At 36.9% G+C, this 26,964-nt stretch overlaps 1 protein-coding gene across 6 annotated transcripts in view; it reads left to right on the top strand.

Annotated features, from left to right (window-relative positions):
* ARHGAP24 (Rho GTPase activating protein 24) overlaps positions 1-26,964 on the top strand; it is a 911,211-nt gene that overhangs the window by 826,718 nt on the left and 57,529 nt on the right. For 5 of the 6 annotated variants that reach the window (XM_054253621.2, XM_002745629.7, XM_035294559.3 and 2 more), the window contains one exon: positions 11,737-11,859. In XM_054253621.2, the coding sequence (XP_054109596.1) occupies positions 11,737-11,859 (123 nt within the window). Of the gene's footprint in view, positions 1-11,736; positions 11,860-18,758; positions 19,683-26,964 lie in introns of those variants that run through there. The other variant, XM_035294560.3, reaches the window with a different exon arrangement.

Below are 26,964 nucleotides of genomic sequence, written 5' to 3'. Positions count from 1 at the left end.
TCATTGTGGTTTTGATTTGCATTTCTCTAATGACCAGTAATGAGCATTTTTTCATATGTTTGTTGGCTGCATAAATGTCTTTTCTTTTGAGAAGTGTCTGTTCATATCCTTCTCTCACTTTTTGATGGGGTTGTTTGTTTTTTTAATTGTAAATTTGTTTAAGTTCCTTGTAAATTCTGGATATTAGCCCTTTGTCAGATGGATAGGTTGCAAAAATCTTCTCCCACTCTGTAGGTGTCCTGTTCACTCTGATGATAGTTTCTTTTGCTGTGCAGAATCTCTTTAGTTTAATTAGATCCCATTTGTCAATTTTGGCTTTTGTTCCCATTGCTTTTGGTGTTTAGTTATGAAGTCTTTGCCCATGCCTATGTCCTGAATGATATTGCCTAGGTTTTCTTCTAGGGTTTTTATGGATTTAGGTCTTATGTTTAAGTCTTTAATCCATCTTGAGTTAATTTTTGTATAAGGTTTTAAGGAAAGTGTCCAGTTTCAGTTTTCTGCATATGGCTAGCCAATTTCCCCAACACCATTTGTTGAACAGGGGATACTTTCCCCATTCCTTGTTTTTTACATGTTTGTCAAAGATCAGATGGTTGTAGATGTGTGGCATTATTTCTGAGGTATCTGTTCTGTTCCATTGGTCTATATATCTGTTTCGGTATCAGTACCATGCTGTTTTGGTTACTATAATTTGTAGTATAGTTTGAGGTCAGGTAGCATGATGCCTCCAGCTTTGTTCTTTTTGCTTAAGATAGTCTTGGCTATATGGACTCTTTTTTTGGTACCATATGAAATTCAAAGTAGTTGTTTCTAATTCTGTGAAGACAGTCAATGGTAGTTTGATGTGGAGAGCATTGAATCTATAAACTACATTGGGCAGTATGGCCATTTTCACTACATTGATTCTTCCTATCCATGAGCATGGAATATTTTTTTCATTTGTTTCTGTCCTCTCTTATTTCCTTGAGCAGTGGTTTGTAGTGTTCCTTGAAGAGGTTGTTCACATCCCTTGTAAGTTGTATTCCTAGGTGTTTTATTCTCTTTGTAGCAATTGTGAATGAGAGTTCACTCATGAGTTAGCTCTCTGTTTATTTGTTATTGGTGTATAGGAATGTTTGTGATATTTTGCACATTGATTTTGTATCCTGAGACTTTGCTGAAGTTGTTTATCAGCTTAAGGAGATTTTGGGCTGAGACAATGGGGTTTTCTAAATATATAATCATGTCATCTGCAAACAGAGACAATTTGACTTCCTCTCTTCCTATTTGAATACTCTATTTCTTTCTCTTGCCTGCTTGCCCTGACTGGAACTTCCTATACTGTTTTGAATAGGAGTGGTGAGAGAGGGCATATTTGTCTTGTTCCAGTTTTCAGAAGAAATGCTTTCAGCTTTTGCCCATTCAGTATGATATTGGCTGTGGGTTTGTCATAAATAGCTCTTATTATTTTGAGATACATTCCATCAATACCTAGTTTATTGAGAGTTTTTAGCATGAAGGGTGTTGAATTTTATCAAAGGCCTTTTCTGCATCTATTGAGATAATCACGTGGCTTTTGTCATTGGTTCTGTTTATATGATGACTTATGTTTATTGATTTGCATATGTTGAACCAGCCTTGCATTCCAAGGATGATGCCAACTCGATTATGGTGGATCAGCTTTTTGATGTGCTGCTGTATTTGGTTTGCCAATATTTTATTGAGGATTTTTGTATCAATGTTCATCAGGGACATTGGCCTGAAGTTTTCTTTTTTAGTTGTGCCTCTTCCAGGTTTGGGTATCAGGACAATGCTGGTCTCATGAAATGAGTTAGGGAGGAGTCCCTCTTTTTCTATTGTCTGGAACAGTTTCAGAAGGAATGGTACCAGCTCCTCTTTGTACCTTTGGTAGAATTCAGCTGTGACTCCATCTGGTCCTGGGCTTTTTTTGGTTGGTAGGCTATTAATTACTGCCTCAATTTCAGAACTTGTTATTGGTCTATTCAGGGATTCAATTGCTTCCTTGTTTAGTCTTGGGAGGTTGTAAGTGTCCAGGAATTTATCCATTTCTTCTAGATTTTCTAGTTTATTTGCATAGAGGTGTTTATAGTATTCTCTAATGGTAGTTTGTATTTCTGTTGGATCTGGAGTGATATCCCCTTTATCATTTTTATTGTGTCTATTTGATTCTTCTCTCTTTTCTTCTTTATTAGTCTGGCTTGTCATCTATCTATTTTGTTAACCTTTTCAAAAAACCAGCTCCTGTATTCATTGATTTTTTTTTGAAGGGTTTTTTGTGTCTCCATCACCTTCAGTTCTGCTTCTGATCTTAGTTATTTCTTGTCTTCTGCTAGCTTTTGAATTTGTTTGCTCTTGCTTCTCTAGTTCTTTCAATTGTGATGTTAGGGTGTCAATTGTAGATTTTTTTCCTGCTTTCTCCTGTGGGCATTTAGTGCTATAAATTTCTCTCTAAACACAGCTTTAGCTGTGTCCCAGTGATGCATGTATGTTGTGTCTTTATTCACATTGGTTTTAGAGAACTTACTTATTTCTGCCTTAATTTTATTATTTATGAAATTAAGGAGTAGTCTTTCAGGAGCAGGTTGTTCAGTTTCGATGTAGTTGTGAGGTTTTGAGTGAATTTCTTCATCTGTGTTCTAATTTGATTGTACTGCGGTCTGAGAGACTGTTATGCTTTAGTTTATTTTGTATTTGTTGAGGAGTGTTTTACTTCAAATTATGTGGTCAATTTTAAAATAAATGTGATGTGATGCTAAGAATAATGTATATTCTGTTGATTTGAGGTGGAGAGTTCTATAGATGTCTATTAGGTTTGCTTGGTCCAGAGCTGAGTTCAAGTCCTGAATATCATTGGTAATTTGCTCTCTCATTGATCTGTCTAATATTGGTGTTAAAGTCTCCCACTATTATTGTGTGGGAGTCTAAGTCTCTTTGTAAGTCTCTAAGAACTTGCTTTATGAATCTGGGTGCTCCTGTATTGTGTGCATATATATTTAGGATAGTTAACTCTTCTTGTTGCCTTGATCCCTTTACCATTATGTAGTGCCCTTCTTCGTCTCTTTTAATCTTTGTTGGTTTAAAGATTTTTTTGTTAGAGATTAGGATTGCAACCCCTACTTTTTTTGTGTGTTTTCCATTTGCTTGGTAAATATTCCTCCATCCCTTTATTTTGAGCCTATGTGTGTCTTTGCACTTGAGAATGGTCTCCTGAATACAGCACACCAATGGGTCTTGACTATTTAATTTGCCAGGCTCGGTCTTTTAATTGGGCATTTAGCCTGATTACATTTAAGGTTAATATTGTTATGTGTGAATTTGATCCTGTCATTATGTTGCTAGCTGATTATTTTTCCCGTTTGTTGATGCAGTCTCTTTATAGTGTCAATGGTCTTTATAATTTGTTATGTTTTTACAGTGGCTGGTACTGGTCTTTCCTTTCCATATTTAATGCTTTCTATAGGAGCACTATTGTAAGGAAGACCTGGTGGTGACAATCTCTCAACATTTGCTTGTTTGTAAAGGATTTTATTTCTTATTCTCTTATGAAGCGATTCTCAAGCCTTGGCCTCCCAAAGTTCTAGAATTACAAGCATTAGCCACCATGCCTTGCTCAATACTTCTTTTTTGTGTGTGAGACTCAGTCTCACTCTGTCACCTAGGTTGAGTGCAGTATGGCTCACTGCAACCTCTGCCTTCTGGGTTCAGCAATTCTCATGCCTCAGCCTTCTGAGTAGCTGAGATTACAGGCATGATCTACCACACCTGGCTAGTTTTTGTGTTTTTAGTAGAGGCAGGGTTTTACCATGTTGTCCAGGCTGATCTTGAACTTCTAACCCCAAGTGATTCACCCACCTTGGCCTTCCAAAGTTCTGGGATTATAGGCATGAGCCACTGTGCCTGATCCTGAGCAATCATGCCTAGCCCAATACTTTTTTATAAACATGTATTTGTATTTGCAATTTGAGCAAGGCAGGACTTTTCCTCACTGTTCCCATTTCAGACATTGTCATAGTAAAGTTTGAGGAAAGGCAAGTCAGTAGTAATTTGTACAGTATAGAGTTTTTAAGTCAATTCTTCATATATCTATAGCCAAAGAGACAGATTCTCAACAAATCTTTACTAAATTTAATTTTTAGAAGCTTATAACTAATAAATACCAATCCTTCTATAATTGGTTAATAAGTATTCATTTATAGCTACTTTGAACTTAAACATAAGCTAGCTGTGTATTGTAGAATGATTTCTTCTTACAAAGAGATTATGACTTACTAGGGGATATAAGAAATATGTAAAAAGTATTATAGTATGTACTGAGGAAATTAAAATGTGCAATTAATTTTATAACAGTTCAAGATAACATTTAGTAATATGTTTATTGTGTGGCACTGGCTACAAAAGAAATGATAATTACTGCCACTGGGACCTTAATTAATTCTGATTTTTTGGTTTAGCGATTTTTAAATATCCAAAGAGCTTATTGTAGAAAAACACAATACATTTTGTCAACTTTTCCACTGACAAAAATACATTGAAATTTTATGCTGCTGATATATTTGAAATTAACCTTTGGGGAAGAAATACTTGTAAAAAATCACTTAATAAATCATACCAAAACCTTTAATTATCAGGTAGCAAAATCTCTCTATATGAAAAACTGAAATACAGTTTTGAATGTGAGGCCAATTTGTTCTCTAGCCTTTTTTTGTGAATTATGTGCTATGTTCTTATTTTTGTTGTTATTTATGAGGAAGCGGCAGTATCCATAGATGCCTGTAGCTTTTTGTTTGTGCGTCACATAGCTCTGCTTGTTTTTCAGGTATCAGTCACCATAACAGGAAAGAAATATTTTCCTCTCAGTAATTTTCCACTGATATACTTCAGAATTTACTTTTATTCTTGCAATTTATCATTAGAGTTCCACTACAGATAAAGACCCAAACTAAGTTTGGGGAAAGTAATATTTTTTAAAAAATAAATGAGGCCTTATAGTTGTATGAGTGAAAATTATTAACTTTACTTAGAATATTAAAATATTGTTCTGTAACCTATGATAAAATGGATAGTGCAACAGTCTGGCTTTGAACTGATTTGCAGTTGGGAATGAGGAAACAGTTCACCCTTGAAATTATTAACAGCATCTGAGTAGTCACTGAAATGTCATCAGTTCTCTACTATAAACTTGTCTTGGAAACTAAATCAAATGTCTGTGACAGCAATTTCCTTTGTGCAACTGCAGCTTGCTTAAAAATTTAAATACAACCAAATAATTCATTGCAATACTTAAATAATTATTTATCGGAGAGATACATGTCTTCTAAGAAAGACATCGCTTGTAAGAAACTTTTTGTTTTTTACTTCACAATTTTATTGACAACCTACAATTATTTTCTTCCAAACAAAAATAGCAAAAGTCTACTTTTATGACTATTTTTTGGAACTTTTCACACAATAAGTTCAACAAAATGTTTCTTAGAGTATAGTTTTTTTAAAAGTAATGCACATAGTAGCAATCTTTAATGCACATAATGGTAGCAATCTTTTTTTGTCACCAAGAAAGTCCTAGTTACCTGATGTAGTCTGAACTTTGAGCAACATAGGTCTTGTGTCCCAAATCTTCCATTGAGGACACTCAATGGAAGAATCAGTGTCTGGGGAATCAAAGAAAGAGGTTACAGGTAAATTAATGAGAATTCAAAGTAAGTAATTAAGCAGCACAGAGGGAGGTTAGTGATAATTACCTTCGGTATGTCTTAGCTTTTTATCATTTAGTGCCTTCATGACCTTATGATTCATATAATTTGTTCTCTTTTCAATAATTCTTTTTTTCTGATAATAAAATGGTACATGGTAGAACATATGGAAAAATACATTTATTATAAAATGACGCATCATTAAATATATGGAAATTATAGAAAAGTACAAAAAGTGAAAAACCTCTCAATCTTAGCAATCAGAGATAGTTATTGTTAAAACTATTGTGTATTTAAATCTAGTGTCTTATTTTCTAACTTTCTATCTATGTACAAATTGAGATAATATCATACATAAAATTTATATATTTATGTTTACATGAAAAGCTCATATTAACAAAGTTCAAAATTCTATTTTAGTGACTGCATCGTAAGGAATATTATCCATATGCATATAAGCAATGAGCATGTTCATCTTGGCATACCATTTCCAATATTTCTCTTAAAAAAATTAAGAATTATTTTCAAATTTATTTATTAAAAATATCATTTTTGAAATTATTGTTTTGTAATTACCAAAAGTGTCAATGTTTTCATACAGTTAATGAATATTTACATTTCATTTTAGAATTAACTGTACATTTTTTGTGTTTATTTCTTTAACCTACCTTTTAATTTTAGATTACACATTTCTTAGTCTATTAAATTCATTAAGCTTCTCTTTTTTTGAGACAGGGTCTCACTCTGTCTCCAGGCTACTGGAGTGCAGTGGCACAATCTCACCTCACTACAACCTCCGCCTGCCAGGTTCAAGCAATTCCTCTGCCTCTGCCTTCTGAGTAGCTGGTACTACAGGCATGCACCACCACACCAGCTAATTTTCTGTATTTTAGTAGAGATGGGGTTTCACCATGTTGGCCAGGATGGTCTCGAACTCCTGACCTTGTGATCTGCCTACTCGCCCTCCCAAAGTGCTGGGATTATAGACGTGAGCCACCATGCTCAGCCCATTAAGCTTTTTTAAATCCAACTTTTAATTTTTGTAAAAGTTGATCATGTCAAGCATTTATTTAAGAGAAAGTATTTTTTTTTTTTTGAGACGGAGTTTTGCTCTTATTACCCAGGCTGGAGTGCAATGGCGTGATCTCAGCTCACTGCAGCCTCCGCTCCCTGGGTTCAGGCAATTCTCCTGCCTCAGCCTCCTGAGTAGCTGGGATTATGGGCACACACAAATGAAAATATATAGATTATCTCAACAAAATGTACAAATACTTTCAATTAGATATAAACAAGTAAAATTGAATGATGTGCCCAACTTAATTAACAAAATCATAAATGCTTGATGTGTTAACAGTAGTAGTAAAGCATTGCTACCAAAAAGAGGTAACATCCAAAAGTTGTGTACTACTTTCTGACATATGTTCTTTAAAATGTGAACCAATTTAGTATCATTTAAAGTAATATTATTTAAAACATTACAACTGCATAGATATTTATGTTCATGCAGAAATGAAGAAAGTAGAATGTATGCTGGTTCATATAACAATATAATGTGATATAAATACATACACATATTACATATGAAGACTGGGAAACTCTCACCACTCCAGTGATTAATTATATCTCAACATTGCTTATAAAAATTTCACCTCTTGAAAGAATTTCACCTTTTGAAAGGGCTAAGGAAGAGAGTGAATCTTGATACACATGATTAAGTTTATTCATTTATCAAATCATATATTTGGTAAGTTATTTTTAAGCTCCTTCAATTGCAAGACAGCCCCATGCTCTTAGAACTGAGGGGTTATGCATTAGAACAGATGGCACTTTCAGTTAGAAGTCACCTATTTTTAGTACAGAGTATTTAGTTCATATCTTTAGAAATCTATATAATTGTTTCAGTCACATCTTTAGTAATGAGTCTATATTTCCACAAAGAATTACATAAAAAGTTTTTCTAAATCATACCCCACCCTTTGCTATTAAAATGAGAAATGAAGATCTAGATTCATAGATGAAATTCACAGATGGGATTTTGTATCTGTGATTGGCAGTCTAAATGAGATTAAGGTCAGACATGTAGCACTACTGGCAGAGATAAAGCATCAAATGAAAAGTCAGGGGATAATGGCCAGTTGTGTGTGCCATTTTTTTCCTCTGCTTTCAGGCAGAAACACACTGTAGTGGCTGCCACTCACTCTAATTACTAGGCCTGGAGTGACACAGCAGGCTATTGCTCTCTGAATTGCTAAACATCCTTCAGGCAAAGACAATAATTACAATATTCTGATTTCAAAATGATAATATTTTGCACTCGATACTGTAGCATAAGTGGATCAGAATACAAAATTAATTTTTAGAACTGCACCATGCCAAATGAAGCATGTTTTTATTTTGCTATTTAGTTACTTCTATGTCATACAGCCATGTATATGCATATTAAGGTACGGTATATTTACATGTGCAGTATGTAATTTTAATGTACATTGGTATGCATATATGTATCAAGGAAAGATAACACTTTTAGAATATCATTGTTGCTACTGACTAATTGTTCTCAAACACTTATTAGATGTAATATCTCTGGGATCGATGTAATATGCGTTTTTTGCATAGGTAAGCGTGAGAGACAATTAAATGACATAAATTTAATATTTACAACATTTCTACTTTAGTGCTAGTATTTTTGTGTACTTTATTTTGTTGAATTCTCATTAAGGTTGACTAAGTATGTATAATTATTTTTAAAGCATGATTAAGACGACTGAGTTTCAGACTCCTTCGGTATGTCATACACAAAAGTCAACTCAAGATGGAGTAAAGACTTAAATGTAAATCTCAAAACTATAAAAACCCTGGAAGATAAACTAGGCAATACCATTCAGAACATAGGCACAGGCAAAGATTTCATGATGAAAATGCCAAAAGCAATTGCAAGAAAAGCAAATATTGACAAATGGGATCTAATTAAACCAGAGAACTTCTGCACAGCAAAAGAAACTATCAACAGAGTGAACAGACAGCCTACAGATTGGGAGAAAATTTTTGCAATCTACCCATCTGATAAAGCTCTAATATCCTGCATCTATGAGAAACTTAAATTCACAAGAGAAAAACAACCCCATTAAAAAATGGACAAAGGGCATGAACACTTTTCAAAAGAAGACATACATACGGCAAACAATCACATGAAAAAAAGCACAACATCACTGATCATTAGAGAAATGCAAATAAACACCACAATAAGATACCAGCTCACACCAGTCAGAATGGCTATTTTTAAAAAGCTGAAAGAAAATAATAACCAATGATAGCAAGGTTGTGGGGCAACAGGAACACTTATAAATTGTTGGTGGGAATATAAATTTATTCAACCATGTGGAAGACAGTGTGTTGATTCCTCAAAGACCTAAAGACAAAAATACTCTCTGATCGAGCAATTCCATTATTGGGTATATACCCGAAGGAATATACATCATTCTCTTATAAAGATACATGCACACATATGTTCATTTCAACATTATTCACAATAGCAAAGACATGGAATCAACCCAAATGCCGGTCAAATGACAGACTGGATATAGAAAATGTGTTACATATACACCATGGAACACTATGTAGCAATTAAAAATAAAGAACAAGATCATGTGCTTTGCGGGGACATGAAAGGAGCTGGAGGCCATTATCCTTAGCAAACTAACACAGGAACAGAAAACCAAACACTCCATGATCTCACTTATAAGTGGGAGCTAAATAATGAGAACACATGGACACATAGAGGGGAACAACACACACTCGGTCCTGTTGGAGGGTGGAGAGTGAAAGGAGGGAGAAAATCAGGAAAAATAATGGATACTAGGCTTAATACCTGGGTGATGAAATAATCTTTACAGCAAATCCCCATGACACAAGTTTATGTAACAAATCTGCACATATATCCCCGAACTTAAAGTTTCTTTAAAAAACAAAACACAAAAAAAAGGATTACTGAGTTTCCAGAAGTTAAATAATTCCCTGGAAGTCAAATAGCTAATATAAGATAAAACTGTGATTTGAGCTGGGTTTTCTTTGACTCCTGAATCAATGCTTTTTCATATACAAGTTGTTTAAAGCAGGGGTCCCCAACCCTTGGGTCACACAGCAGGAGGTAAGCAAAGGGCAAGTGAGCATTACTGCCTAAGCTCCCCCTCCTGTCAAATCAGCAGCAGCATTAGATTCTCACAGAAGCACCTGAGAGGGATCTAGATTACTTGTTCCTTATGAGAATCTAACTAACACCTGATGATCTAAGGTGGAACAGTTTCATTGTGAAACCATCACTACCACCACCCCATTTGTGGAGAAACTGTCTTCCACAAAACTGGGTCCTGGGTGCCAAAAAGGTTGGGGACCACTGGTTTACAGTGATGATCGACCTAGAGTGGAACTAGACATGTAAAAGAATCACTGTTTCCCTAGTAATGAGATGTTCACTGTAATATGAGGAGGCTAGTTTTGTTTATTCAAAAGATTTGTCAATATTAGAAAACCTATTTGATACAGTTTTGAACCCTTCCTCTGTTCTCATTTAGTTGTATTAAAATGTAATGCACCAATACTGGTTGTTCAACTGGTTGACTTAAAGATGCACTTCTCTGACTTTTCACCTGAATCAAAAATTTACATTATGCTAGAATAGTTGTCCTTCTCAACCTAGAGCATTCATATAGAATTTAGAGGTCACAAAATCTAATGCCTGTAACTTTCAGAACTATATGTCAACCAGATTGAGTGTGAAATAATAGAGTGTGGTGCCTTTGTAAACGGGAGCCTGCACCTCCTTATGGAAGTATTTAGATCCATTTACAAACAAACGAACAAACAGCATCTTAACCAAACAAAATACTCAGATATGAATTAATTCAACCCAAGGCATCAAGTATACAACATTGCATGAAAATTAAATGTTGATAGATATTTGAGTACCTTAGAAGTTGCCATAATACTAACATATTATCAGAATCCAGTTAAATACTATTCTATTTCTTTAATTATTCCTTCTGTGCACAGAACTGTTTTCAAAGATGGTGAAGAAGTGCAGGCTCCAATACTTGTCTTCAGAAATACTCCTTTAAACATAAAAGGTATAACGAAACCGTGCCTCAAGACCTGTTTCAAGGTCAAATATCGTTATCCCTGTTTTGTAAGCGGGAAAATTAAATCACTGGGGAATCTTAAGTGCGCTATGAAACACTTCTAAGAAATTAAATTATATGCTTTGGAAGTCTAGCACTTCTAAGTTGATATTAGAGATTATAAAGGTTTTAAAGTGCATGAGTTGTTCTTTGGGGAAAAATACTGAAGGAACCATCAAAGTTTTGCACAGAGGCACTGCCAGGGTTTCCTAAGCTCACCTGCAGGTATGAGAGCCAGCAGGGGTGTTGATCTGGCCTTTGTGGTTGGCCAGGCATGTCTTCTTCCCTGCCTCCTCTTTGTTTGCCCTCCTGAAGTTGTGATTTGGGAGAATGAGGTTTCTCTTCCAGAACAGAGGCATAGAGCAGAACCTCTGGGTCAAAGGCATTGCATGTGACTCTTTACTCTTTCCTGTAACTCCCATATCCAGTCACAATGTCCTGGTGGCCTTCCTGTGTGTGCACTATGTGGCGCTCAGACTACTCCACACTTACCTGAAATGAAAGGCCAAGCTCTGTGGACCACTTTTCTGTCTTTCATTTTGTTTTTGCTATTTCTCCATATTCAGCAGCTTCAAGTGAATAGATTGGATTATGAATTGATGCAGGCCTATGGGTTGTTGCTAGGACAAAAAACACAGGCTTTGTTTAGAAAATGACATTTGTTCTCCAGCTTACTCCTGAAAATATGAGAGCCTCTCCTTTTTAAATTTTTCCTTCCCACTCAGAAACCGTAGCAAATAGTTCAATTCCTTGGGTAGAACCTAGTGTGGGCTGTATTAGGCACAGTGTCTGTTTCAGGGGTTCCTCTGGAGGCTGATGATGAGGAATCTCTGGATGCAACTTCAGCTGCATATGTTACTGTGTTTTCATAGGGGGTGATCGAGATCGGATGACAGCAAATCATGAGAGCTACCTCCTCATGGCAAGTACCCAGAATGATATGGAAGACTGGGTGAAGTCCATCCGCCGAGTCATATGGGGACCTTTTGGAGGAGGTGAGTGTTCCTTTAAAATCATGGGAAAACAGAAAGGTAGACCAAACCTGTTCATCTTTTTCCCCCAGCTAATGTTATTCTTAGATCCTGAATTCGAGTGGGTGAATGTTAAAATAAATTGCAAATTATTCAGTATTATTGTTAGACATATATCTTCGTAAATCCTACAGGTTTAATTTAGATCATGTATCATTAATGATGAACCTTCTTCTGTGAATATGTTGAATTATAAAAATGGGGTTTTTTTTGTATTGGATTTTTTCATATTACTAACAATCTGCAGTTATGGGACTCATACTGTAAAAGTAGATTCGTTAAGAATATCTAGGTATGAAGTCAGAAATTTATGACTAGTGGCTTTGGAAGATATCCCAGCCCCCAAATGCTCAATTGTATCAAAGAGGAATGCCAAAACTTTTGATAATGATCTAATGATTACTGGAGTGAAAAACATGCTTTTGATTAGGTAAATGTTTGTAAAGTTGAAAGTGAGTTTTTAAAAGGTTTTAGTTAACACGGTGTTGAGAATGCACCATATGAAGAATGAGCTAAAAAGGTGCTATGAATAGAACTAAACAAAGGAAGAAAAGACAAAGGATGTGATCTTGGTGTACCAAAAAATAGAAAATAGAATCATATAAACAGAAAAATTATTTAACAAAAATGAGCAAATGGAACAAAAAAATAAAAGCACAAAATTATTTATGTAGAACCACAATATATTTTCAAGAACAAAATGCCTAATTTTTATATAGTGATGTAGTTAAAAATAAGTTGTATCATGTCAAAGTCACACTTCAAACAATTACAGTCCTTATATGTATTTTCCATTCTTCTGTATATTGTCAACACCCTGAACTGAGAAAGCGATTTTGTTTTTCTCTAAACATATCAGATGCTTCTTAGGCTGACTGACCATTTTATATTTTAGAATAACTTAAAGGCTTAGTTTTAAAAGTTGGTAAATTAAAGTTAAAATAGTAGAGATTCATTCAAAACATGATATTTTACCAGATTAATGGCACATGTTTGTAAAGTGTCTATGTTTTAGAAGTATCTTCTGTTAGGGAAAGGGAAGGTTCCTAACCAGGATGATCATTCATTCCAGTTTGCTCAGTAAGAGCAGTTTACAACTTTTGTCGCAGGCTAATTATTGATTGTGCTACCTTTCAGACCCACGGTGTTCTAGTTTGGATGACAATACATACGGTTACCTTGTTCATAACCCCAAATAGCTAGCAAGTGACTGTAAAATTTGAAAAGGCCTCACCGGCTGAGATCCCCACTCTAGTACCTTAGCAGAGGATTCCTCATAGTTAGGCAGGAAGGAGTTATTTCTCCTTTATCCATGGTTTCCGTTATCACTGGTCAACTGCAGACTAAAAATATTAAATGGGTAATTCCAGAAATAAACAATTCATAAGATTTAAGTCGCACATTGTTTTTAGTAGCATGACGAAATCTCACACTGTCCTTCACGGGATGTGAATTGTCCAACTGTCCAAACATTCACACTGCACACACTACCCTCTACTCATTAGTAGCCATCTCAGTGATCAGACCGACTGTCATGGTATCACAGTGCTTGTGTTCAAGAAAGACTTGTTTTACTTAATAATTGCCCCAAAATGCAAGAGCATTGATGCTGGAAATTTGGATATGCCAAAGAGAAGTCATAAAATGTTTCACTTATGTGAAAAGGTAAAACATTCCTGATTTAAGGGGGTAAAAAAAGTTGCATGCTACGGTTGCTAAGAGCTATAGTACAATGAAATACCTTGAAAGAAAGATCATGCTCACATAACTTTTATTGTAGCATATTGCTATAATTATTCTTCTTATTAATTATTGTTAAACTTTTACTATGCTTAATTTATAATTAAATTTTACCATAGGTATGTATGTATAGGAAAAATACAGTATATAAAGGGTTCAATACTGTCTGAGATTTCAGGTATCCAAAAGAGATTTTTATCCCCTATGAATAAGGAGTGGCTACTGTACATGAGAGACACACACCCATTTAGTAATGTTTGTTAGCACTTCCAGGGTGAAGAGTTTGTGGGGAGCCTGAGGATAAATCTTTTCAAAGCTCCTGTTGTCTCTAAAGACTCTCTTCTCTCCTTTATCATCAGATTTTTATGGTTCCTTAGTTTAGACGAATCCTTAATGTCTACTGAAGAATATATTTTTGTTGAGGAATTATTTCTACCAAGTGTTGGTTATTTTCCTCCCTTTCTCCTCTTCCATCTGTGACTTAAAAAGAAAGAAAGAAAGAAAGAAAGAAAGAAAGAAAGAAAGAAAGAAAGAAAGAAAGAAAGAAAAGAAAAGAAAAAGAATGAGATCCAGTTAACTTCTCCAAATAAATGGCCACAGGCAGTCACATCAACCCAGAAATCTCATAAATAATTCCAGTGGGACTGGGAAAGCTGCATATGTGAATCTTCAAATTCATGAACCTGGAAGGGACACTCCAATTATTGATTGGTCTATATACTTTATTATATGAGATCTGCTTCAGGGATTTTTGCAAATGCTCGATTCGAATTTACATTTAAAGAGATATATTTTATCATATGGCACTCATAATAGAAACAATCCTTCAAAGAATAAATCTTCTCCTGCCCCCTTTGTTTAATAGGAGTGTTATGAGATTTCAAGGTAAGTTTTTAAAGTACCATTTAATTTGTAAGAAATCCTTTGTGATTTCTCTGAATATCAGAGTTTGCTAAAGTTAATACAGAATACAAAACAAAATAGAATGTCAGTACTGAATGTCAGCCATAATCTTGGGTTTCAGATGATCATATTAATCTAAGGTGTCAAATGTTCCTATTAACATTAATAAATTCTGTGATTATTGATTGAATTTTAAAGAAATCTTATAAATTTTAGTTTTAAACAATGAGTTTAAAACCCTTTTACTTATTTTATGCTGTGTATTGTTTCCACTTAACATTTTCAATGAAATGTTAAATTAAAGTTAATGTTAAATTAAATTAACTTTTCTACAGATTTGCAATATTTAAAAACCACTGTTTTAGTTCAACCTCACATTTTGTGAATTAAGTCTTCAAGATCCAAAGAGGATGAAAAACTTGCCAAGTGTCACACTGTGAGGAGCGGAAGTAGGAAGAAAACCCATGTGTTCCTCCTGCTTTATAGCAAAAGTGTGACCTATTACTTCTACTGTGATCATAAAAAGCCCACAATGATAAGTCCATGCCTTATTGATAGTATATTCTTCAGTCTATGAAAAATAATAACAGTTTTTAAATGTATGATAATTAGAATTAATATCGTTTTATGAATCCATCAAAAATACTGGAATTGATACCATAGAGGATTTTTTTTAAAAATCCAAAACAACCCAAATATCCATCAACAGGTGAATGAATAAACAGAATGTGATGTATCCATAGAATGGATTATTACTAAGCCATAAAAAGAAATGAAGTACTGTTATATGCAACACCATGAATGAAGCTTGAAAACGTTATGCTAAGTGAAAGAAGCCAATCACAAAACAGCATGTTTTATGATTCCATTCATATGAAAGTATAGAACAAGGAAATCTACAGAGACAGAAAATAAATTAGTGGTTGCTTAGAGCTGGGATGGGGGATGAGGGGATAGGAGAGAGAGAGCCAAAAGATACAGGGTTTATTTTATTTTATTATTTGTTTTTTGTTTTTTTTTTTTTTTTTTGAGCAAGAGTCTCTCTCTGTCGCCCAGGCTGGAGTGGCATGATCTCAGCTCACTGCAACCTCCATCTCTTGGGTTCAAGCAATTCTTCTGCCTCAGCCTCCCAAGTAGCTGGGACTACAGGTGTATGCCACCACGCCAGGCTAATATTTTGTATTTTTAGCAAAGACGGGGTTTCACCATGTTAGCCAGGATGGTCTCTATCTCCTGACCTTGTGATCTGTCCACCTCAGATACAGGGTTTATTTTTAAGATGAAAATGTTCTAGAATTAACTGTGATGATGGTTGCATGTATCTGTGAATATACTAAAAACCATTGAATTGTACATTTTAAATTGGGGAATTCTATGGCATGGGAATATATCTCAATAAAGCTATTAAAAATTCTCAATTGTCATAATCACCCATCATAAGAGAATGCACTTTCCTTTCCTGTCTTAGTTATGGAACCCAGCCCTGTTAATCCTAAATAAAAAGCACTTGATTAGATGGTATCTGTAAACACATTTAGAAGAGAAGGTGACATATCACTCTGATTTATCAATCACAGTATACCACCTTTGAATATATTTTAAATGTATCTATTGCAAAGGGAGTATTTCATTGTGGCAGTTTCATAAACTGTTTTTAAAAAGCTAAAGTTTTTCATGAGGCACTTAAGCTTATCTTTAGTTAGGTTGCACATATATGTAAACTATTTCCTCTTTGCCATTACAGTAATAGACATTAGATTAAAATATAGGAGACACCTGAGGAGCTTGTCTAGTTCTTCAATCTCCTAGAAATTAAAAACTATTAAGTGGAAATTATAAAATATAGGATTTTGGAATTATAGGCCTTTCCTTTGTATTAAAGTGAATTTATAAAATATTCGTATGGGGCAGGGAACCAATAGAAATGTGAAAAACAGACATTCCTTTTTAATTCTCTAACCTGATAACAAAGTTTAGTATTGACTCTAGATAGCTCAGCTTTGTGCCACCTGCTGAAAACACCCATGCACAGTTGCTGCTCTAGTAATAATGCTAACTGAGAGGCATATGGTCTTTACATGAAAGTCAAAATCAGAAATTTAAATATCGAACATTTATTAAGCCTTGGAAAAATTTAGTTTTCCTTCCTTCCTTCCTTCCTTCCTTCCTTCCTTCCTTCCTTCCTTCCTTCCTTCTTTCCTTCCTTCCTTCCTCCCTTCCTCCTTCCCTTCCTCCTTCCCTTCCTCCTTCCCTTCCTCCCTCCTTCCTTCCCTTCTTCCTTCCCTTCCTTACTTCCTTCCTCCCTCCTTTCCTCCTTCCCTCCCTCCTTCCTTACTTCCTGCCCTTCTCCTTTCCTCCTTCCCTCCCTTCCCTCTCTTCCTCCCTTCCCTCTTTCCCTCCCTTCCCTCCTTCCCTCCCTTCTTCCTTGTTTATTTTTATACTGGGTTCCTTTTCTATTGTTTTTGAGGCAATATTTATGAAAGGATCTAGCCTAGAATCTGAGATCTGAGGAGAGTGATAATTCATTAATAGCTTTTTTTTTTTTTTTTTTTTTTTTTTTTGAGACAAGAGTCTCCCTCTGTCACCCAGGCTGGAGTGCAATGGCACCATCTCAGCTTACTGCAACATCTGCCTTCCAGGTTCCAGTTATTCTCCTGCCTCAGCCTCCCAACTGTGTGGTTGAGATCACAGGCGCCTGCCACCAGGCCCAGCTAATTTTTTTTGTATTTTTAGCAGAAATGATATTTCACCATGTTGGCTATGGTGGTCTCAAACTCCTGACCTCAGGCGATTCACCTGCCTCTGCCTCTCAAAGTGCTGGGATAACAGGCATGAGTCACTGCACCCGACCTAATAGTTCTTTTAGTTCCAAGTGCTTAGTCTGATGTTAGCTACTGCCAACATCAGGTCTTTCCTGTACATTTCTGCCTCCTAATGAAAAGAGTTGATTCAGAGGCCCAGCCAGGCAGTATGAATACTATTTGTGAATAATCCTTATGATGAACAATTGGCATGTAGGCAAACAGAGGTGAATTAAGGGGCAACGTGGTCTTGCCTTAGACACAACTGTGCAATCTTGGATATGTAGCTTTACTTCCCTTCCCTTTGGTTTTACTCACTTGTGAAATAAGAACATTCGAAGAAAAAAAAAAATGCTTTCACTTCCCAGCCCCCAAATCCTGTGATTACAGGAGTGCCCTGCAGATCAGCGCTCAGGTCAGTGGATTTTTCTGTTGGCTAAGGTGCTTGCAAGGGCAGCATTGTCTCTGTCTTGGTGGTGCTAAGTTACACTTCGTGGTTCTTTATTTTCTTAGCAGCATGCTGTGACCCAGAAGGTAAAAATACCATTTTTTATCTTCTGGGTAAAAATACCACAGGGCAGAAGTAACTAATAATAATCCTTTCAATGACAAAAGATTACCTACGTGAGCATGCTAGTCAGAGTAATGACATTTTTAATGGAAGGGCCTTTTTAACACTCCTCATGGTCTTATAAAGTTTCTGCCAAATGGCTGGTAAGGAACACGAAGGCCTTGGGGGTCAGTTGGGGTTAAGGCACTGGCATTCCAAATCAGTTCATGGAACAGCCAGGTGGATGAATGATTAACCTAGCAAATAAATTGGTCAGTAAGTAGGACTGAAAGGCTTGATGGACATGGGGGCTGGGGTGCAGAGTTTACATGAGAGAGCATGGAGAATGTTGAAAATAGAATTGGTTTGCAAATCATAGCTGGAGAAACGTAGAGGTGTGTGTAAATACACACACACATATGTGTTTATGTGTTTGCATTTATATCCACAGAGTCTTTGCCACTAAATTTTAAATATTTTTCTGTTTTATGGACACACACATACACACATATAAATATGTTTTCAGGGTATGCATGTTAAATCAGTGCTCACAAGTGAATTCAATTACAAATGATTTGGACGAAGTATAACTTGTATGGGAAGAGAATAAATGCAGGTATGAAGAGGCAAAAAGTTTACCCCCTGGGGTTTGGTTTGGTGCCCTGTGATTTCTGGAGAGGCTGAGCCAGCCAGCTGTAAAAATGCTACACAAGACAAGAGCTGGTAAGTCAACACAAAGTCAAAAGCAAAAGAAAGGGGTTCACACCGCAGTGTGGCAGGCATTCTCCCTCCTCCCCTCATCCTGTTGTGACTGCACCTGCTGCATGTGACCGGCGGGCACTGGAGGCAGCCGCAGCCACAGCCTTGCCAGTTCCTTCTCGGCTCTCATTGAGAAAAGGGGAGATGGAGCAGGAGGAGAGGGAGGAGACACTCTCTGCAAAGCTGCCTCCCCTGCCCCCGAAGATCGAAGGAGCCTCCTGGAATGGGCATTCGACTGTTCTGATGTGGTGATTCCCCCGGGAGTTTGAAGACAGAAGGGAAAAGGGAGAAGCCTGCAGAGAGCATCAAAGGATGAGGGGTGCTATAAAAGGAGCAGGGGAGTCCTTTGAAAGAAATCCATCATGCACTGAAATGCTTTCTGGAGAAGGTGCCATTATTTTCCTCCCCTCTTGCTCAGATGAAAGGAGCCAGCAAGGAGAGTCCTGAAATATTCCTCAGGGGCCTTTTTGTCATTGTTCCTCTTTCCTTTTGCACAGGGCTATTTGCTGACCTTTCCAGAGGAATCTCAGTCCAGCTGAGAAGACAGTTCTTAATAAAAAAAAAAAAATACAAAAACCAATTCCTGCTGTCTGAATGGGAATGGTAGCTTGCTTGCTGCAGTTCTTTTCCTGTGGCATTTTGGAATGTCTGCAGAAACTCAAAAAAAAAAAAAACAAAAAACCAAAACCTTAAAAACTCCCTGGATTAGGCAAGAGAAAAGGAAGTTTTTTGCCAAAAAGGAGTAAATGAGAGGTAGTAACTTATTCCTAAGCCAGGACCTGGATGATCAAAACCTTCGAGTTCTAGGAATCAGCACTTCAAAAATAATAAATAAACAAGCATGAGGAGTGGCTGCAGGGTTTTGCTCAGAGGCAGATTTTAAAGGAAGCCAAAACCGGGTTCAGAACTTCGGGCCTGTATGATGCCTGAAGACCGGAATTCTGGGGGACGCCCCGCTGGTGCCTTAGCCTCAACTCCTTTCATCCCTAAAACTACATACAGAAGAATCAAACGGTGTTTTAGTTTTCGGAAAGGTAGGTAGATTATATGTTTATGTCCTTTTTATAAATCTAAATAATATTCTCTTAGGCTTCAAGGTCTATTTATGCTCAGATAAAGTGGGAGTTTGGAAACCAAGTGCTTAGGACTGTGCAAGAATGATTTGTGTGTATCCTTGCTTGTCCATACTTATTTTCCAAGGCTCATTTAAATCTGTTTATTATTGTCTGTGAATGGGTGAGGTAGGTGGGGCTTAAAGAATAGTGATCCTATGGGAATCGCCTTGACTGGCAGGGGCTAAGCAAGCTGGGCTGACTGTCCTCAGAGGAGGGGCCAGAGCGATCTTGAGCCCTTCCCAGACCCAAATCAAGCAGCCATGGTCTGACGCCTCAAAACAGGGCCCTTGCAAATCTCTGTGCTGTATTCCTGTCACCTTGGTTTTGATTCTGGCTGTCTGTGCTTGCCTCACCTCCCATGTTGAGAAAAATTTGATAATAGAATTTTCTGTGCTGACCCATTTTCAAGAGGCTTTCAACCGTATTGATGAATATTTGCTGAGAATAGGAGTCACCTTGACTTTTCAAATATATCACAAGGTGGCACTGGGAGAGGGCAAAGATAAGAACTATCAGGAACAGGGGTGACAGCATAGAACAACTTACGATCAATAAAAGAAACTAAGACATTTCTGAGTTGACAATTTTGGGGGAGTTGGAGAATACAAAATAGGTAAAATAAAATGTTTTCAGAAAAGGTTTATGGATAAAAATATTTTAAAATGTCTTTTTGCTTTGAAATGAGGATAATTAAGTGGAATGGCTGTTTAAATAGAAACTAGGTAATTATAATGTTAATGTCATGTACAGTAAGCTAATAATTTAGCCAAGTGCTGAGTTGAATGACATCCAGGGTTTTTTTCTCCCACACATCCTTTTTTTGATTTGTCATCTATTAATTAATCTTCCCTACGTAGTAACTAACAAAAAATTAAAACAAAAATAAGAAAAATCAAAATTACATAATATACTGGAAACCTTTTTTTTTTTTTTTTTTTTAAGAAAATCATTGTTCCTGCAGAGTGTTTGCGTAGCTAAGACGACTCGGTAACAATCACTGTTATATGTTATCAGCGAAGAATTCGGGTGTTAATTTACATTCCTATCTCATCCACAAAGATAATTAGAGATGCATGTGTCGTTTTTGGGGGGACTGCATCATTGATAGAGAAATTAACAATGACAGAAATTTTTAAGGCTCAGAGACTAATTGCTTAAAAGAAATTAACAATGACAGAAATTTTTAAGGCTCAGAGACTAATTGCTTAAAAGACAGTTTTTCTCTTCTAGTTTCCCAACCCATTAGAAACTAAATTGGCTCTATCCAAACACAGCTTTTCAGGGTTACTGCTGTTTATTTGTAACATTAGATGTTTGGGGATTATTGATGTATCTTTAAAGGATATATATATAGCCTTTGCCACTTTCCCGTCTCCCACAGAATCCCTGTGAACAGTCTGCTGTTCCCAATGCCTTTCTCCCTTTCTCCTTAAATACCAACAGGGGAAGGCAGTGCCTGGGAAGAACATTCCCATGGACTGGCAAATGGCAACCACTGGGTAGGGAATAGCTTCCATCTATCCTTTCCTGGGGGGCTATTTTTAAACTGCTGTCATTTTCTCTGCAAAGCCTTCGTAATTTGGGGAACGTTCAGCATTTGAACCAGGATGAAGAGTTTTTTTTATTTACAAAGCTATATTCTGCTTTCTGTCAAAAGGAGAAAGGAAAGGAGGTGCAGGAAGCATTCAGCGGTTTTACGTTTCCTTTCCATTCTCTGGAGCCCGCTGCATCCCAGGCTCTCTGTTCAAGGGCTGCGTGCCCACAGTTCTGCAGTGAGGCCCCGGGAGCAAAGGCGCTCAGCGGCTGCGGCCCCAACCCAACCCGCCGCCACCTTGCTCCTGCCGCACTCATCACTCAGAGCAGCCGCAGCGGCAGCAGCGTGACGCACAGAGGCTTTACATCTTGACTGAAGGTCTGGCCTTGAAAAGAGAACTCGCCTCTCAATTCTGGGTTCCTAAAACCATGCCACCTTAAGAAGAGTGTGATCTTTTGAGCTTTATTTAATCTCCTGGGTACTCAAGTGTTTCAAGAAGTGGCCTGGGTTTCTGCGGTCCTCTCCCAAGCCTGTCTGAAAGCATCAGCTTAAGTCATTTTAAGGAATGCAATAAAGAGAATGTGTGAAGCCAGGAAAAAAATGCCCAGAAGTAAAAAAAAAAAAAAAGAAAAAGTTGATGTGGCTACTTTTCCTGATCCACATGTAAAACGTATTTCTTTTTCTTTTCTTTTCTTTTTCTTTTTTTTTTTTTTAACTGTTGTCAAAAGTAGGCCAACAGCTGGGGAGACATGCTGCATTTCTAGCGGTTTTAGAAATGCTGTCAGGGTAAATTGTGGAGTTGAGTAAAAGTTTCCAGAGGCCTGGTTACATTAGAGCTTGCATGCTATGCAAGCTGAAACTCACCTCTCAGAGCACCTTCCTCTTCCAGATCTCTTCTGTCCTTTTTGTTGCCCTTTTCATCTCTCGTTCTTTGTTTGGGTACTAATTAAGGTCACTGAAAATGTTTTCTCAGTGGTTTGAAAAATCCAAGAACCAAGAAACATCTATTAGGCAGGGAGCTTGGGATTGTGGTGCTTTGGATTTATGTTCTGTTGAGATAAATATTATAAGTGAATGTTTTTACCCTGTTGATTTTGAAACTACAATTTTTCTTTACCTCTATAATATGAACATTAGCAGTATAACTAATCCTTTGACTTCCTGGGAATGCATAACATTGGGGTCTGAGCACTTGGTTCTAGTCATAAGAGGCTGGATTCCTTGATTGTTGTGATCCCAGGACACAAAATTAGATTTTTAAAGTCTAACTCTGTCTTGTTTTTTTTTTTTTGTTGTTGTTGTTGTTTGTTTGTTTTTTTATGAACGGCTCCCTTCTTGGAGATAAGTTATCATCAGGTCCTCAGTGGTCATGCACCATTGCTTCTTCTTTATATCCTTCCAGCTCCATTTCCATTCCCATCACCTTAGCACTCCGTGCCTTTATTGCTCCATGTATGCAACTTACTTTATCCTAAGTAGTGGCTTTCTAAAACTGTGTTCATTCTCATCTCTGTGCACGCCCAGCACTATTCACAAATTCCTACAACACACAAGCGAACCTGTGAAGATTTCCCTATCTGTATTTGTAAAACAGTGCTGTCAACAACCTTCTACAACTTAAAAGATTTTTCCTCTCTCTCTCTGAGACAGAGTCTTGCTCTGTCATCTAGGCTGGAGTGCAGTGGCACAATCTCAGCTCACTACAACTTCCGCCTTTCAGGTTTAAGCAATTCTTCTGCCTCAGCCTCCCAAGTAGCTGGAATTACAGGCACACACCACCACGCCCAGCTAAAATCTTTGTATTTTTAGTAGAGGCGGGGTTTCACCATGTCTGCCAGGCTGGTCTCGAACTCCTGACCTCAAATGATCTGCCCACCTAAAAGATTTTTATGATCCCCTATTGCTCACAAGAGAAAGTCCTATTTCAAGTAATTATAAAGGCCCTCCAACAAATTCGAACATTCCCTGAAGTATACGCCCCCTAATTCCCCAGACTGTTTCACTTCTACTAAACACATGTCTTACACCACTTGTTCATTTTTCTTCACTTTGTTCCCTCAGCTAGGATGCTTTCTCCTCCATTATATATCCGAACTTAATGCTCTCTTTAAGGCATCATTGGCTCTCATTTCTTCAGCAACCTTTCTCTGTTTACAAAGTATATGCTCCTAACTCTATAGCTCTTATGTTTATTTATTTATTTATTTATTTATTTTGAGATGGAATCTCATTCTGTCACCGAGGCTGGAGTTCAGTGGTGCAATATCAGTTCACTGCAACCTCCACCTCCCAAGTTCAAGCAATTCTCCTGCCTCCCAAGTAGCTGGGATTACAGGTACCCACCACCACACCCAGCTAATTTTTGTATTTTTTCTTAGAGATGGGGTTTATCATGTTGACCAGGTTGGTCTCATACTCCTGACCTCAAGTAATTCTCCCACCTCGGTCTCCTAAAGTGCTAGGATTATAGGTGCAAGCCTATAATCTATAGGTACACGCCCAGCCTATAGCTCTTATATTTTATATATGCTGATTCTTGGCCACTGTAGCCTCATAGCCACCTTGAGGTGCTTTATACCTTTATACCTCATAGTCACCTTGAGGTTCTTTATACATGTTCGTAGTATACAGGCTTGCACACATACACACACACATGCACACACACATACACACACAATTTATTTCTTTCCAAAGTGGGAGAATGGCAATAGGTCTGTTTAATGAGGGATTCAAGATTGATTACAAACTGGTGAGGTACAGTGTTACAATCTATCTATTCACAGGAGTCCATAGGCAATAGAATGTCTTTACAGTGGTGGTGGACAAGACCAACATCCTGTTTAAAATTTGTTGTATGTCGTATATGTTGTAATCACCATGAAAATGGATTTGTCCAACAAAATACCACTATCCAAATCTATATAATTTTAAATTCTGTGTAAATGAATAGCTCATTAATTCATATATCAATGTTTTATGGAGCCTCTACAAAGTGATGCTGGGAATGAGAAGGTAAACAAACAGGTTGTCTCAGATCTGTGAGTTCACAGACTCCTTGAAAATAATGAAACATTAATTACCTACTTTGTGATAAGCACTACACCAAATTATCTATTAAGTTATAGGTGCCCATGAACAAAAGGCTGACCACGGGCTCCTGTGGAAACCCAGTAATTCACGTCAACTAAAGGAAATAGGATTTGGTCTTTGGAGGTTACAAAAAAAATTTTCCCCCATGTGATACTAAGATAATAGTGAGAATGCCTCAGAAAAATTATGTTTAAATTGAATTAATGTGACATAGTGAAAAAGAAAGACTTTTAGAATCATATGTATCTGTGTTTGTATCCCAAATCTGCCACTTTCTAGATGTGTGATCTAAGACAGTTCACCTATCATTTTCTAATCTGTTTTCCTGTTTGTAGAAAAGGGACCCCCTTGCAGAATGTCCATGAATGACAAATAAACAAATACATGCATTTTAATTAGATCCCATTTGTCTATCTTGGCTTTTATTGCCGTTGCTTTTGCTGTTTTAGATGGACTCAGGGAGAGGAGCGTCACACACTGGGGGCAGTTGGGGCGGGTAGGGGAGAGACAGCAGCGGGGTGGGAAGGGAGGGCAGGGTGGGGAGGGATAACATGGGGAGAAATGCCAGATTTAGTATGTATCTAAAGTAAAATTAATTAGTTTAAAAAAAGAGAGAAATACATGCAAATTGCCTGACTTGGACCCTGGTGTCTGTAATTGCTCAAGACCTAGTCCACTGGGTTGCTATGTTCACCTTATAACACTTTCTTAACCTTTCCTAGCCTTTGTTTTTCTCCCTCCTTCCCCACTCTCATTGTGAAAAGAGTGAAGGTTCTACCAACATTCACTGGTTATGATACCCTGAGCTCCTTGGAGTAAAGGTTTTCTATCTATATAAGATTTTGTGGCTACTTAGAAAGCTGATGATAGAGTGAAGTAAGCTTTACCTGGCTTTGTTTCTTAGTTCTGTACTAAAACAAATGTATTTTGCTTTGATTTGACCATTTTCTGTGGTAAATGTTCATTTTAATGGAAAATTATTACCATCCTGGTGATACCAGGATTTATCCTGCTAGCAGAGTTGCAGTAAGCAGAGGGTAAGTCAAGGCAAATTTCCACTGTGGCTGAGCATGTGATCTACTGACAAGAAGGGATAAGGAACTCAAAATTAATGGCACGGCCCAATTTTACATTTGAGTTTCATTTTATGTTGGAATTATTCATTTATTTTCTATAATTGGGGAAGTAAAGTGCTTCATTTTACATTGGAATTATTCATTTATTTTCTATAATTGGGGAGGTAAAATGTTTTGTTTCCATGCATGTATTTATTGCATAAATGTTTATGGAGCATCTGTCCGTCACCCATCTTGATAAGTTTCAGAGACATAAGCAAAAAGCCTTGACTGTGGTAAAATGGAATTCATGCTTTGGAGTCCTTTACGCCTGGGACCAATCCCAGTGTGGTCCTTGTGTCTGTGGCACCTTGCCTAAACCTCTCCAAAGCTAATAGTATAGACATATAGTATGTAACTGCTTTCTATATTTATTATAATAATAATAAATGTAAAACAATTATTTCATCATCATAAATGTAAAAACAAAATCCTCTTTTGACTAGTCCAACACAGGTTAGGCATCTAAATAAATAATTTCCAAGAAAAGTGATAAGGAATAAAGAAATATGTCAAGCTTTAGGTCTAGGGTAGGGGATGGGGAACGGAATGTCAGCAAAGATGTGACATAGGAGATATATAAATTGACTTTTATAGGATAAGGTTTCCTGCACTGACCTCCAAAGGCAGGACATACCTTCTAGAAGGAGGTATAAAGACATGACAAGTCATGTTTTATTTAGGAAACAATACAAAGTTCAGCATAGTTTGAAAACATATTGTTTGTTAGGAAGCAAAAGAAATGAGAATGGAGATATCACAGTGCCTGGCACACAATGGATGACACCTATACATTGTTGGCTGAATGGAGAGTGAAGAGGCTGAGATCAGCTTGTGGGGACTTTATTTCATAAAAAGAAATGTGGTTGCAAAGACAGATCAGTGGGCACTGTTGGAAGAAGTGAAGCGTAAGAGTGGCATGATCCGATTGAGCTATTATGAAGTTCATCATGGCAGTACGTGGCTGGACTGGGAACTCCGCTCTTCAAAAAATCATGGAAGAAATACTGAATATCTCATCTAATGCAGTGGTAAAAATCTTGGAGGGGAGCAGCATGGTGGTTAAGTGAGTAGCTTGAAGAAAAGAAGAATATAGGTCGATTCTCAGATGGCACTTCAATGTTTTGGGGGGGAATAACTTGTACTGATAACCAAAATTAGGATTAAAGGACAAAGAATAGGTTTTTTTTTTAAAAAAAAAGAGATGACTTATTCAGCTTTAGAAATTTTGAGTTTGAAAATGTTTGAACTATCCATATTGAGGGTTCTACTGAGCACCTAGAAATCCAATGCCGGAGATTATAACAGTAGCCCAAATTGAGATACAAACCTGAGAATAGTTAATATGAAGTGAAATTAGATGGAGTCTTTTAGAGGGACTGTATCAGCTAAAGTAAAAACCGAACTGAGGACAGAACCCAGACAACTATTAAAGAGCATAGTAGGTAGCATAGTCAAGAAA

The sequence above is a fragment of the Callithrix jacchus genome, chromosome 3 (assembly GCF_049354715.1).
Source record: "Callithrix jacchus isolate 240 chromosome 3, calJac240_pri, whole genome shotgun sequence".
NCBI classification, from domain to species: Eukaryota; Metazoa; Chordata; class Mammalia; order Primates; family Cebidae; genus Callithrix; species Callithrix jacchus.
The sequence above is the reverse complement of the archived record's forward strand: the minus strand, read 5'-3'. Positions and strand labels throughout refer to the sequence as shown.